Below are 14,097 nucleotides of genomic sequence, written 5' to 3' on the forward strand. Positions count from 1 at the left end.
CCAGTCTCCATAATGTAGGATATGGTTTTGCTTTATGCAAAAAAAAACAGGGAATTTCTAAAGTGAACAGAAAACCATAAGCTCCTGCCAGGTTTTCTTTAAGACTATAGTATATCCCTGAACTAAGCTGGTTAAACAGCTGACATTGTCATTAATGAAAGGAGCTGGATTTGAAGGTGATTAATAAGAGTGCAGCAGGCCATCAGTTACTTAACATTTATAACCTTGGTCTTAGGAAACAAATATAGTACTGTACAAAAATCTATGCTCTTATGTTAACTGATAGTAGCAGAACATTACTATTCTAACTAGCAGGATAGATCATGTCACAGCTTAAAGAGTAGGTGTCAGCCAGATATCAATTATCTTCTGGATAGTGCTATGTATTCTTAGAATTCTGACGGCCCTGTTTAGCCAGGGCCGGATTTACATAGCAGGTGCCCCTAGGCCCTCTAACGTTTATCACCCCCATTCCCTCCTCTTCCTGCACACATGTGCAAATTTTCAACATCAGTCTGGAGTTCTGGGGATTGATGCGTTTAAAAGCTATTGTATCTCCTGTGAATCCCCAGTGCTTCTGAACCAATGTGGGTGTGGTTGGGCAGCTTGCCGCCCCTCTAAATTCTGCCGCTCTAGGCCCTGGCCTTTGTGGCCTTTCCCCAAATCCGGGCCTTCTTTTTGCTGTATATGGAGAGATCATGCCTACTTTGCCTTATGGGTAATGCATATGTGTTTTTTTTATGTCTTCTGTTAACCTTTGGTGAGCATATGAACTCTATATGAAATGCAGCCCTGGGTTTAAGAGGCCCTGCAGGTCTGACTACAGTATTAATTTGCACTCCCTGCAGGTACTTCAATTGCTGGGGCAATGTACTGAGGTCCAAATCCAGGCCAAGGAGCTTTGGAATTTGAGTCTAGAGTAGCTTTCTGTTGGTGGTGGACACAAATCAGTTGCCAAAGGAAGGCTTAGGAAAAACAAGGATCTTTCATAAAATAATCTAGGCTCAAAATAATCCACTTTATTTAAGGGGCAATATGAATTAACGTCTTACTTGATATTTGGGATACTTTTCGGAATACTTAGAGGGTATTTATTCTTTGATTTGATATATTACAAGTTGCCTGCATTGTACTTTTTTGCATGCACCCCAATGAAGACCCTTTACATGGAGATGATTTTCAAAGCATAATGTAATAAAAGATTTGCTATTTTTAATTCTGGTCTGCCCTGTTTTTTTGTCGGATTTGAACATTATGGGATCTGACATGTAGCCCCTCACAATGAGCACCCAGCCTTTTGATAATTATCATATGGTGTGAGTTGTTTTAGATCTTCTGGCTTTTACTACTAAATTGTTTTTGGCTTCCCTGTTTACATAGCACATGCTTGTACCATGCATACACACACGTGCAAATGCTTATTCATTTGCATCTCAGTCCTTGACATGAAGATGAACCTTTTGTAAGTAGGAGAAAATGAGGCCCTTTTCCTTCATAAATAGATGCCACAGCCACATTAGCCAGATTACACTCCCCTTACCTTGTCTAGTGTAATCTCCTGCACAGCTTACTGACTGAATGTATAAGCATACTGCCAATTATGGCGTGTGCTTTAAAGCCTTTCATTGACTGAGCATAACTACAGGGACAAAATAAGCACAGAGAATTGAATCTTTGCATTTAAATGCACTTCAATGTATGTTATAAATTGACTTTATCTGGATATTTTGCCCTATTTTATTGTTCAGAAGAGGCTGTTGAAGGTATCTGCAATCATCGTAAAGGTCTTTTTTGGGCTAGAGCAGTTGGACTGGCTCTTTGAGCAATAAAAGATGGGCTTAACCTTAAGACCAGTCACAGTGAGATTTGGGCAGAATGCATATATGGTCTTTAATATACATCTTCATTTGGGGTAAGTTATTTTTCTGCTGTCCCGGACATTCTTGGAACCAAGGCTGAATGTCTAATACAATAGTATCCATTGACTCTCTGATAAATGGCATGGGGCAGGCTTGTTTCATAAGCATGGAAGTAAAGTCTATTTGATACCGATTATTGTCAGTGGAACTTTGAGATTGGGTTTTCTGGCAGAGACTAGCCCTGTAACACTGCTAAAGATCTTGCACCTGTCACAGCACAAGTACATGATTATGTCTTCTTATGCAAAATCCCATACACATAATAATTCATTTATAATTTAAGAAATGACACTATATCTATGGTACTGCAACTTAATTATTGTATTTTTCTTTACTGTGTCTAAACTTTGAAGGACATTGCACAAGGGGAATATTAATCATATTAATGTCTGATTTCATTTATGTTATAAATTTACATGCCACTTGAAGTCACGAAAGCCATAAAAATGGAATAGAATGTTAGTAAGCTATTTGATCAATAGTTCCCTAGGCTATGGGCCATATCACTTAAAATATTATTAAACAGTTTTTGTGTTGCTTGATAGGATTTTATTATTATCTTTTTTATATTAAGGATATTATATATATCTCTTTACAGAAAAATTGTTAAACTCTGCACATTTCTAGCCATCATTAATTGGTTTAGCTCATGGTAAAACACTGGAGACAGACAAGTGGAGCTGTTGAGTAAAGGTGGCCATACACGGGCCGATAAAAGCTGCCAACAGACCAAGTCGGCAGCTTATTGGCCCGTGTATGGGGCCCCCAGACGGGCTTCCCCGATCAAGATCTGGCCGAAAGTCGGCCAGATCTCGATCGGATGGGACAAAACAAAAGATGGGCCAAACAAAAGAACAATGGGAAGGTAACCAGATAGCAGCTCCCTAACACAAGATAACAGCTGGCTGGCAGATCTAAGAACAACACTAAATAGTAAAAACCCATGTCTCACTGAGACACATTCAGTTACAATGAGAAGGAAAAACAGCAGCCTGCCAGAAAGCATTTCTCTCCTAAGGTGCAGGCACAAGTCACATGACTGGGGGCAGCTGGGAAATTGACAAAATGTCTAGCCCCATGTCAGATTTTAGAATTGAATATAAAAAATCTGTTTGCTCTTTTGAGAAATGGATTTCAGTGCAGAATTCTGCTGGAGCAGCACTATGATTCATTTTGAAAAATTTTTTTTTTTCCCATGACAGTATCCCTTTAAGAGAGAGTCTGACTTCTCTTTGGCACATCATTAATCCTTTTTATCTGCTGAGTCCCAGTAATTAGTACTCTTTCCCTGACATCTTTACTAATTAATGCCCAGATCTAGGAACAGACCAGAAACTGCTGGGGATCAATTATCTACCTTACTGTCTAACCTGGGATGAACTTGCACTTACTTCACTTCTAGAGCTCCTTAACCTTTAATAGTCTGATGCAGGAGTCAAATTACCCCAATCAAAGCTGCATATGTTACTGGCTTATTTTGCATGTGCATAGGATGATTTTCTGAAGGTTCTCAAACTGTACTTGGTGTATATCAAATTTAATTCACAATAACAGATCAAATCATCATAATAGTTTTACATTTTATATAATCTGTTTTCCTATCTCATTATACTACACAATACCCAAATGTACGCTTAGTAAAAACTATAAATGATATCTACAAATGATGAAGTGTCATGTTAGAAGGTATTATTAACTACTTAAATACGAGGGCTGTCAGTCACATGTAGGCATATTTGTATGTATATTTATAATTTCTAAATTCACAAAGTGTATTCCAAAAATGTTTGTGGTATAGTGGGGAAACAAACATTTATTCTGTATCTCTTCTTTCACTGCAGTGCTTGAGCTATAACAAAGGACGACCTCCATAAATGCCAACATTTTCTTTGTACAATCAGATCTTCTGCAAATACACAGTTCTTCATGTAGGAATCAGTGGCGTTCATGGGTTGTCCAGATAGAAGTCTGAGGCATTGTGCCTTTGGTTATGTCTAATATTGCTATATTTTACAGTAGTGAATACTTTATGGCAATGGCAACTATGTTTCAAGGACTGTTTCAAATCATTTCCAGTCTTCATCTTCATTAGTAGAGGTTTTCTCAAATATAGACTAATCCACTTTATTTAGCGTGAGCCCCAGGATTAACTGTCAGGAAAACTATTTTGATTGAACAAAACTCTAATAGGTGTCAGGCCTTTAAACCAATTTTTAATGTCTGGACACATTTTCTAAATTAAGACTTTCTAAGCCTCTAGGACTGCACCCAAACAATTATCCATCAAGTCATTTCATTTCATATAACTTGACACTTAGCTGCTGGAGATTATGACCAAGTGCCAAGCTGCTGAAAGGATTTCACTTGGCATTAATGTTTTTTAGAGTCTTGATAATATAGTTTAGTTGTAACTTTATCAAACACATGCTTGCTTGCTCTTTAAAAATATTCCTAAATAAAGAACTTACTTTGCCTCTAAAAGCCATCAAAGTAGTTTGATGCTATCTATCCAATGTTTTAAGCGCATAGTATTTGCAGTGATGGTTCTGCCAATGTGTTTAGTGCACATACAACATACTGGATAAAAAACATAAATTGTTTTAAATTATTACAGGTTGGTCTGTATCTGATATAGCAGCATTTACTTGTCATTCTTCTTGAGGACACATATAACACCCTAGAGATAACAGGAATTTAGATCTAGTATTATCTAGGGATTGTACAATCAATGCTCTGACACTGGCAGAGTGTAGTACCATGAGAACACTATAACCATTAGCACAATACAACAATTCTGCAAATTGAAGCTGCACTATTTGGTTGATGGAGGGCAGTGCACAGAAACTTTGAACCATGAACACGGTGGCATTTCTTCACCTTGTTTTAAATGCAATATGGAAATTTGCACCAGCATTTGCACTTATTTTTGGTAAAATATTTAGTATATAGGTATCAACACATACCAACAGTATCCCTGTCCTGTTAAAGGTGGTAGCAGCCTGGGATTGAACTCAGGACCCCATTGCTACAAGACATATGTACTTCCCATAGGCCAAGTTATTCTGTGATAGTCATATCCTCATATTTATGAGCCCTGTAAAGTAACTATTTATCAGACCAAATCCTTAACCGTAGGCACAAAAAACTGGAGATGTGCTATTGCAAAACAATTAGAAAGTAGACATATGCCAATAGCAAGTTCCAGTCAACAAAGTCTGTTTATTTTTGTGTTGTTTATGTCTAGTATGCCAAGAAACTGTCTGGGAGGTGTTCAAGATATTCTGGGACCGTCTACCCAACCAAACAGAATACCAACAATGGATGAAGTTATGTGAAGAGGGCACCATGACAGCATTTGACATTGGAGCCAAATTTAGCATGTCTCAAGAACATCACCAATTAGTCACAAAGGTACATAATTGCACTTCTGAGCTTTTATGTATGAAGTTGGAGTGAAATATCTTTTATTCTGAAAAGGCTCTTAAAGGAACAGTAACACCAAAAAATAAAAGTGTTTTAAAGTAATGAAAATATAATGTAATGTCGCACTGCACTGGTAAAACTATAGTTTATATAAAGAAGCTGTCCTATAGCCAAGGGGATAGCCATTCAAGCTGGAAAAAGGAGAAAAGGCAAAGGATAACAGCAGATAATGTCTACGCTCTGTAGTATACAATAATATTCTTCAGAACTTATCTGCAGGGGCGTTTCAGTAATTCTGCCGCCCGTCACGCTTACCTTAATAGTCAACAGGGGTCCCAGTGCAGGCCGCATTGATAGGGCTGAGAGCGAAATTGCGCTCTCTGCCCTAGAAAAGTGAAATTTCTGGTTTAAAAAACGGAAATTCGGCTCTTTAAGTTACCAGGAGCGGCTGTGCTCACCTTGCCTCATGGCTGAATCGCCCCTGCTTATCTGTTATCTACTTTGTAGCCTGTGCTTGAATGGCTACCACCATGGCTATGCAGCAGCTTGTTTATTAAAAACTATAGTTGTGTTTCTGAAGCAAACACACTAGTTTTACCAGTGCAGGGCAACAGTACATTATATTATCATTCATTAAAGGAGAATTCAACCCTAAAGTTAAAAAACCCCTACCCTACATAGACTCCCCTCCCCCCAGCCTAAGTGTTACCCTGGGCAAATGCCCTAAGACTTGTTAAAAACAGACGGAACATTAATTTGTTATTTAAAGTTGAATCTACTTTGCAAAATTATCAATTTCAATAATATATTTTTTTTGCAGAAACTGTCAATAACTAAACATGCAGCCAGTGGGTAAGTTCCTGTCTTTAAAATACATACATTTTCATGTAAGATATCATTGGATTTTCATTAAATTAACACTGGCCTAATACATAGCACTTCACAAATAATATAATCTTTTTCACCAGTCCATGCCTGTGTTTTTGCATCATACTGAATGAAATCATCAAACTGAAATCCCAAATATTATTTCTATTGCTGCTTCTGAATCTGGCTACCATATTAAAAGTGACGTAATTTATAAAGAATGTACAGTATATGTATCCAAGCAAAACATAAATACCGATTGTTAAGGGCTAAGTTTACCCGATCAATTGAAAAATGACAATAACCTCTAATAAATTAAATTTGCTGGGAATTGATGAGTGCATTTAATCTAAATCAAAGCAGGCCCTCGGAAATTTCTCTACACATTAACTTTTTTCACATGATCTGGTAATCTTAATATTTTACAGTGAAATCTTTTAATAATGAAGCAGCTGCTAATAGCAACACTAGTGATCTCTTAAAAGTGATACATAGTAAAAATGTTGAGGCTGGTTGTACAACCTTAAAATAAATTCACATACAGTAAAATCACAATAAAATGATTCACATACATGTAAAATAAATGCATATACAATAAGATATCTAATTCCAGTATCTTGATTTAGCCCAGTTGCTGTTTTATTACAACTTTTCTCTCACTATATTTTACATATATTTGTGATCATATTTTTGTCTTTTTAAAGGACATGCAATGGGTGGTCTTGTGGGTAAGTCACTACATACTCCTTTTATATATAATTAAGTAAAGAATTTTGCTGGTTGACAAATATTCTGTGTTTCACATTTTATATTTATTATAGATACTAATTCATAAATAATTAGGTGTATATTTAGTTTGGAAAGGGATGTGTAAGCACAAGATCCAAGGACTCATTTACTGCAGCCACACAAAATAGATATAAAAAGTGTGAAACTGTTATTCTTTATATCAAATATCACTTTAATTTGTCCAATGGGCTTTATTACTATAGTGCTGAATGTGGTTACACATGTGGATGAACTAACTGTACTGATCAAGCTATCCAAATTGGGATCATATTGTACTTGCATTAGGGAAAATTTTTAGCTCTTTTACTTCATCATTGGCCAGAAAACTCCCACACCAAAAAAGGAGTTCAGTGATTGACAGAATGTTTAATTTTAAGTAGAATGATTGAACCACACCTCAGAGAGTGACCAACATCCACATTACATAATGTGGTGCTAGCTTTGAAAAGAAGTTAATTAGAAACTAAGAATTAGAAACTTCTTCTAGTACAGTAAGAAATTAGCTGGAAGCTGTAATATACAATTATATTTGAACATTTTCATTTGACAACTGGAATAGTTCAAAATAATAAAAAACAGTTTCCATATTCTGAATGTAGCCCCATCTGTTTAGGTGGATGACACCTTGCATGCACATAATAAGGACTATCATATCAACTCCTAATTTCAATTTTAGTAGATTTATTCTGAGCTAATTATCTATTTTAAAATGATCACAGTGTGGACCTAATACACATACTCCATATATGTGGCTCCCTCTCAAATGCAGTGATGCCCCACTAAGATGATAAATAGAATAAGCTGTCTATCTTGTACTCTGTGTATGTCCGTTTTAGAGCACTACACTACCTTATTAAATGTCATTTTGTGGATAGTTTTCTAAATTCTTTACTAAAACGTGGGTAGACAATTTAGTCAGCTTGGCAGCAAGTGCTACCAACGTGACTTTCTTACATGAAGGGGATGGACTTGCTATATTGTACAGTGAGGCTATCCTCCCATAAAAGCCATTGAGATAAAACATGGATTGGTAAAGCCAAGAATTTATAATAACCGTGAATACATAATGCATCTTCAGCTATACCTTTTTGTCTTGTTTTGAACGATGTTCAGCAAAGACATTGCTCCATGGTTTCACCTGTGCAGGTAAGAACTGCCTTGCTTGGAGAAAATGATTCCATGCTCATTTAATGCTAGTCTGCTTCTAGGTGATAAGGCTATTTCTATTTTGCCTCCCCATGCCTATTACTTACACTCTGATAGCTTTAGCTGCATCTTTTAATGCACATCAGACGATACGAATCTGAAAAAGCTCTAGGTGGCATTAATCTGCAAGTTCGTATCTAAAAATTCAAGCCTATTGTAAATAGTGATGGGCGAATTTATTCGAAATTGAAATATTAAAGGTTTACTTTCCAGCAAGTCACTAGCTCATGTGTTTAATATGATTTATATAATGGCTTAATTGCTCCACAGCTAGCCATATTTCTGATAAATCTGAAGTATAGATTCTAGTTTAAAGAAAAAATATAACTTACATAGCATGCTTTTCCTTAAAATAATTTTCTACACAATTCATAAATTATAGATGAATAAATTAGGGCATAATTGAATTTGCCCAATGATTTTTTTTTTTATAAAATCTGACTTTAAAAAAAAATCACAAATTTTTCATAATTTATTTAACCCGAGGATGGGAAAAGTCAGAATCTGAAAATCCAGCATCTCAGACCTGTTGAGGTTGCATATAAGTCAATGGGAGAAGTCCCAATGATTTTTTGATATGCACTGGGTTTTTGGAAATACCCCGAAGTTTTCTGAGTTTGTGGGCCAAATTCTGAGTTTTCAGGTAAAAAATCCGAAAAAAATCAGGAAAAACGGATGAAAAATCCAAAATAAAATTTTTGGGAAAGTGTATTAATAAATAAGCCCAAAAAGAAAGTGCAGATTTGGTCTGAGTTTTTTCAGAAATATTGAGATGAATTCGGACTTTAATAAATAACCCCCTTAGGGGCCAAATAAAGTATTAAATCTATCCTGTATGTTAAATTATATATTAAATATTAGAGTTATCAATTTTCAAGATTTTGGTAAGAAATCGTTTTTTTTCTTGTGAACACATCTCAAAAACTTGCTTGAATGCTTCAGATACATCCTGCGCAGTGTTTTTCATTCAAAGTTTAGAAATGTTTCTGTTTAAAAAGTCTTGAAAATATATTTGAGATACAATTTTTGGCTTGATTTTCTCGAATTGCAGAAAAACACAGCTTCAAATATTGTTAAATCTACCTCATAGTGTCCTCATTAAAAAATAATTCTACATAAGAAATTTTTTTAGCCACAATGCTGCAACACCCCATTTACCATGATAGAAACCTATAGGTTTTAAATGACTAAAGCTTCTCTTTGGTCTTCATTTTGTTTGTTTCTGATCTTGTAACCGATTTTTATATTGTTGGTTTTAATGTCTTGTAGCTCAGAAGCAACACCATTGCCTTCAGCACATGAAACTACAACATTTCGAGGTATTTGCATGGACCTGTTTTATTTTTTTTTGTTTTCTGCTTCTTGTCAGTTTTATCTTCTTGGAAAATTTTTGGAAACACTGTAATTAAAACGGATGTATGAAGCCCCTTTATAATGTTTTATTTCTTTTTTTTTTACTTCTAGATGCAGCTGCCAATGTGCCACTTTCATATGAAATATCAGTGGAAATTGAAACCCCCACAGACTATTCTGAGCTACTGCCTGAGGAAATTGTATGTTCTTTAAAATAAATCGAATCCTTTTAACCACTGTATTATAGGCATTATTTTAGATATATTAGAACAACAGCACAATAGGGAACTTTTCATTTCTTCCTGGAATAGTTGACTGTAATGAATTATTATTAACCAGGTAACACACCTATTGGATTGGTGTTCTTTTTTTGTGTTACTGTAATGCATGTGGTAGCAGCCTTTGACAGGCAGATTGGTCAAGCCTGGTAAAGTACTTATCGCAATGAGTTTAGCCTATATGGCATTGGATTGCTACATCAAATTTCATAAAATTTTGGACCTCAAGCTTGGTGCTTATCCCTATAATGATCAAGCAGAGGGTCACTGTCGGAATTACCCACTGAGTTGGCCAACAGGAGCCAATGTGCTCAGTAACCGCTCAAAATTCAAAACAAAATTTAATAACTGAAAAACATGGACCTCAGCAGAAATGTAAAGGTGCCGACAGAAAACAAGTCAAAATACAGGATGTTGTCTGGGAAGGCAGGAAACAGACAAATTTAATCAGACAGGCAGAGGGTCAGGGCAGGCAGTAGACAATCATGGATGATGCAGCTGGTCCAGAGATCTATTAGTATTACACTGTTGGTATCTTCATGAACTCTTCTCTTCTTATCACTGCATAATAACTATATAATCTTTCTAAAAATGGATTTTGTTTACTTGTTTTTCTGTGTTAAAAAATATATAAATATGTATATTTGTAAATAATAAACATGCAATAAAATATAACATATAATAAAAACACTGCTATGAATGAAATGGATAAAGTATATTTCTTTCACAAGTCTATACAATTTGTATGATTTTTTCAGATGAACAATGAAATAATCCTGATGACAGAGAAGCCATTAATGCCAGTGGTAGAAAAGATGATAGAGATGAGTATCATTCTTCCCAGGGAGCCATATAACATAGAACTAAGTGACAAATTTTCTTCTGCACACCACAAGCTTTCAGAAACATTTCTTGATCAGGTAAGGTTAACATAACTGCTTTACTTCTGTGACAGCATCAATGTTATATTTCATTTTCATTTTACAAAAATATGAGCAGCAATAAAGCAATCATTTATGTAGTAAATGTAATTATTAAAGCACCAACTTGATCTATTTTTTTTAATATCAATGCACTGCCCCTGGCAGTGTATTTGCTATCTGGTCTACTCTGGTCAGGCACCTGATATCTAAATAAAATCCTGCTGCTTTGCTGTATTTAACGGAAGCTTACAGGGCATTTTAACAGCTAAAAGGGCCTGGAGCTGTACATTTTCAATGGTGGCAGTTTTAAGTGACACTGCAGTATTTTGCTTGTCCTTTGTCCTTATTTACACCTTTGTCAAGACAGAAAGCCTCCACTTCTCTGCCACCATGGCACACTGTGCAGCCCTAGACTGAAGCCAGGCTCAGTGTGGTTTATAATTTTAAAGGCTTGCTCCTCACCCTCCTCTTGCCCCAGTTATTAAAGAGGAAGGAAAGTTACTGAGGCAGATTATTGGCAATAGATTAGCCACAAAAGTGCTAGCTATAACACTATATTTATTCTGCAGAATGCTTTACTATACCAGAGTAAACAGCTCTAGAACTCTCTTTAAGTACAAGTTTTTTTCTTTTGAAAATGCATTTATGGAACTTTAATTTTCTGGTACTGTGCTGTCCCTTTGAGCATTGGTAAGAAACAATATATAATTAGGCAAAAATGAAGGGCTGCACACAACCAAATTTAATTTCAGTGTTGACATACAGTTTTTTTTAAAATCATATATTGTTTCATTTTTGATTATTTTTTTCCAGGTGCAAAATATGTTTGAAATTCTTCCAGGATACAAAACAATGTTTGTCCAGGAATTAAGGTATTGTCAAGTAAAACCCATGACTGTATTCTAAGATTGGAATTTTGATTAACTCTAGGTGGAGTGCCATTGCTGTGGTTTCTAAGATCTATAGTATGCAGTGTTAAAATAATACTTTTATGTTTATATTTAGGTATATACTGTAAGTATAAATACTATTGGCTGCTAAATTACTTAAGAGTAAAATAAATCCGAAATTATCTTTAAATACACGTACTCTTAATAAACAAAGCCAGATCGGGTAGGCCTTTGCATAGCAAGGAGGTAAATTGGTTCGTGATTGCATGGGAAAAGCAACAACTTTAAACTATTTTTCTTCTTTTTACACAACTGAGCTAAAATGCTTTCTTTTAATAGACTCACTTTCAATAATTTAAGTACAGGTATGGGATCCGTTATTCAGAAGCCCGTTATCCAGAATGCTCTGAATTACAGAAAGGCCTTCCCTCATAGACTCCATTTTATCTAAATAATCCAAGTTTTTTAAAATGATTACCTTTTCCTCTGTAATAATAAAATAGTACCTTGTACTTGATCTCAACCAAGTTGTAATGAATCCTTGTTGGAAGCAAAGCCAGCCTGATTGGGTTATTTAATGTTTACATAATTTTCTAGTAGACTTGTTGTATGAAGACCCAAATTACAGAAAGATCCTTTATCCGGAAAGCCTCAAGCCCCGACCATCCTGGATAACAGGTCCCATACCTGTACTGATGGTTGGTTGGTGGTAGAGTACAAATAATATACATTTGGGACTATTGGTGTTTTGCTGTGTATTTTCATAGTGAAATTTTGCAGCAGTTTCACAAAAATATTGGGCAATGGCAAATTGTGGAATGAATCTATACATGGCAAAAATAGGATAAATATAATAAATATATAATTTTTGTTAATCTTTTTTGCATTGACTTGATAGACCTCTATCTCAGTAGTTTTGTTGTGATACCTATGTCTTATCGATTGGACACAGTAAAATAAAGTTTCTCTTTTGGTTTTTTTCAGTCCTTCCGTACTGGACGACAGGTAAAGATTTCTATATATGAATAAAAATGCTCACTAAAATATTTCAAGCCACAATTTACAGTCGCATAAATTGTGAAATACAGAATAACCTAATAACAGTATGATTTCCTATGGTGCAGAGATTTTAGCTGTTCTGACACACATAGGGGCAGATTTACAAAGCTCGAGTGAAGGATTCGAATTAAAAAAACTTCGAATTTCGAAGTGTTTTTTGGGCTACTTCGACCATCGAATGGGCTACTTCGACCTTCGACTACGACTTCGACTTCGAATCGAACGATTCGAAGTAAAAATCGTTCGACTATTCGACCATTCGATAGTCAAAGTACTGTCTCTTTAAAAAAAACTTCGACCCCCTACTTCGGCAGCTAAAAGCTACCGAAGTCAATGTTAGCCTATGGGGAAGGTCCCCATAGGCTTGCCTGTGATTTTTTGATCGAAGGATATTCCTTCGATCGTTGTATTAAAATCCTTCGAATTGTTCGATTCGAACGAATAATCCTTCGATCGTTCGATCGCAGGATTTGTGCTAAATCGTTCAACTTCGATATTCGAAGTCGAACGATTTTAGTTCCTGGTCGAATATCGAGGGTTAATTAACCCTCGATATTCGACCCTTCTTACATCTGCCCCATAAGGTTGCATGTAATGTACATGATAAGGAGTTTTTTTGAAGTGTGTTAAAAATGATTCACTGATCCTTGCTATTTACAGAAATGCTTAATGACTATGTGATGAGACCTTGACCAGGTTATGCAGAAGTCAAATCTACATCCTGCAGAAAGTGCTGGTGGGATTTTGCCAAAAACCAAACTAAGGGGCAGATTAATGAAGGGTCGAATTTAGGGGCAGATTTATGAAGGGTCGAATTTCGAAGTAATGGGAGTTTTTTTGAACTCTCATAACCTTCGAAATTCGAATAAAAAAAGACCAAACGAAATCTATTAAAAAAAACTAAGTTTTTTTGCGGGTGAATAGGCTGTATTCGATCTTCTAATCAAAGTAAGATCGAATTTGATTCAAAGTATTTAAAAAAAACAAAAACCTTAGATTTTTCAAAGTCTACCAATTGACTCAAGATAGGTTGTAGTTGGTCCCCCATAGGTTAAAACAGCAATTCGGCAGATTTTCGAATGGTCGAAGTTTTAAAGATACAGTACATGATAAACTTCGATATTCTAATCGCATTTGGACTATTTCCTAATCGAAGTACACAAAAATTCTAATTTATTTACTTCGTATTTTCATTTTGACCCTTGATAAATCTACCCCTAAGTCTAAAGTATGAGAATGGCATTTCTTCAGGCTGCCTAGCCTACACAAAAAGAGTTCACCATATAATTCAAGATATAACTATAAATTCCAACATGGAAAGCTATCTGTTGGTAGCCTCCCCAAACAAGGGGGGGTGCAGTGCAGGTATGTCAGAATACATATTCAATCA

At 35.6% G+C, this 14,097-nt stretch overlaps 1 protein-coding gene across 1 annotated transcript in view; it reads left to right on the forward strand.

Annotated features, from left to right (window-relative positions):
• Positions 1-14,097, forward strand: part of impg2.S (interphotoreceptor matrix proteoglycan 2 S homeolog) — a 46,999-nt gene that overhangs the window by 9,983 nt on the left and 22,919 nt on the right. The window contains exons 3-11 of the mRNA XM_041584146.1: positions 5,164-5,330; positions 6,163-6,194; positions 6,914-6,937; positions 8,112-8,144; positions 9,474-9,523; positions 9,669-9,757; positions 10,594-10,755; positions 11,572-11,630; positions 12,633-12,653. Coding sequence (XP_041440080.1) covers positions 5,164-5,330; positions 6,163-6,194; positions 6,914-6,937; positions 8,112-8,144; positions 9,474-9,523; positions 9,669-9,757; positions 10,594-10,755; positions 11,572-11,630; positions 12,633-12,653 — 637 coding nt within the window. The remainder of the gene's footprint in view (positions 1-5,163; positions 5,331-6,162; positions 6,195-6,913; positions 6,938-8,111; positions 8,145-9,473; positions 9,524-9,668; positions 9,758-10,593; positions 10,756-11,571; positions 11,631-12,632; positions 12,654-14,097) is intronic.

The sequence above is a fragment of the Xenopus laevis genome, chromosome 2S (genome assembly GCF_017654675.1).
Source record: "Xenopus laevis strain J_2021 chromosome 2S, Xenopus_laevis_v10.1, whole genome shotgun sequence".
NCBI lineage: Eukaryota > Metazoa > Chordata > Amphibia > Anura > Pipidae > Xenopus > Xenopus laevis.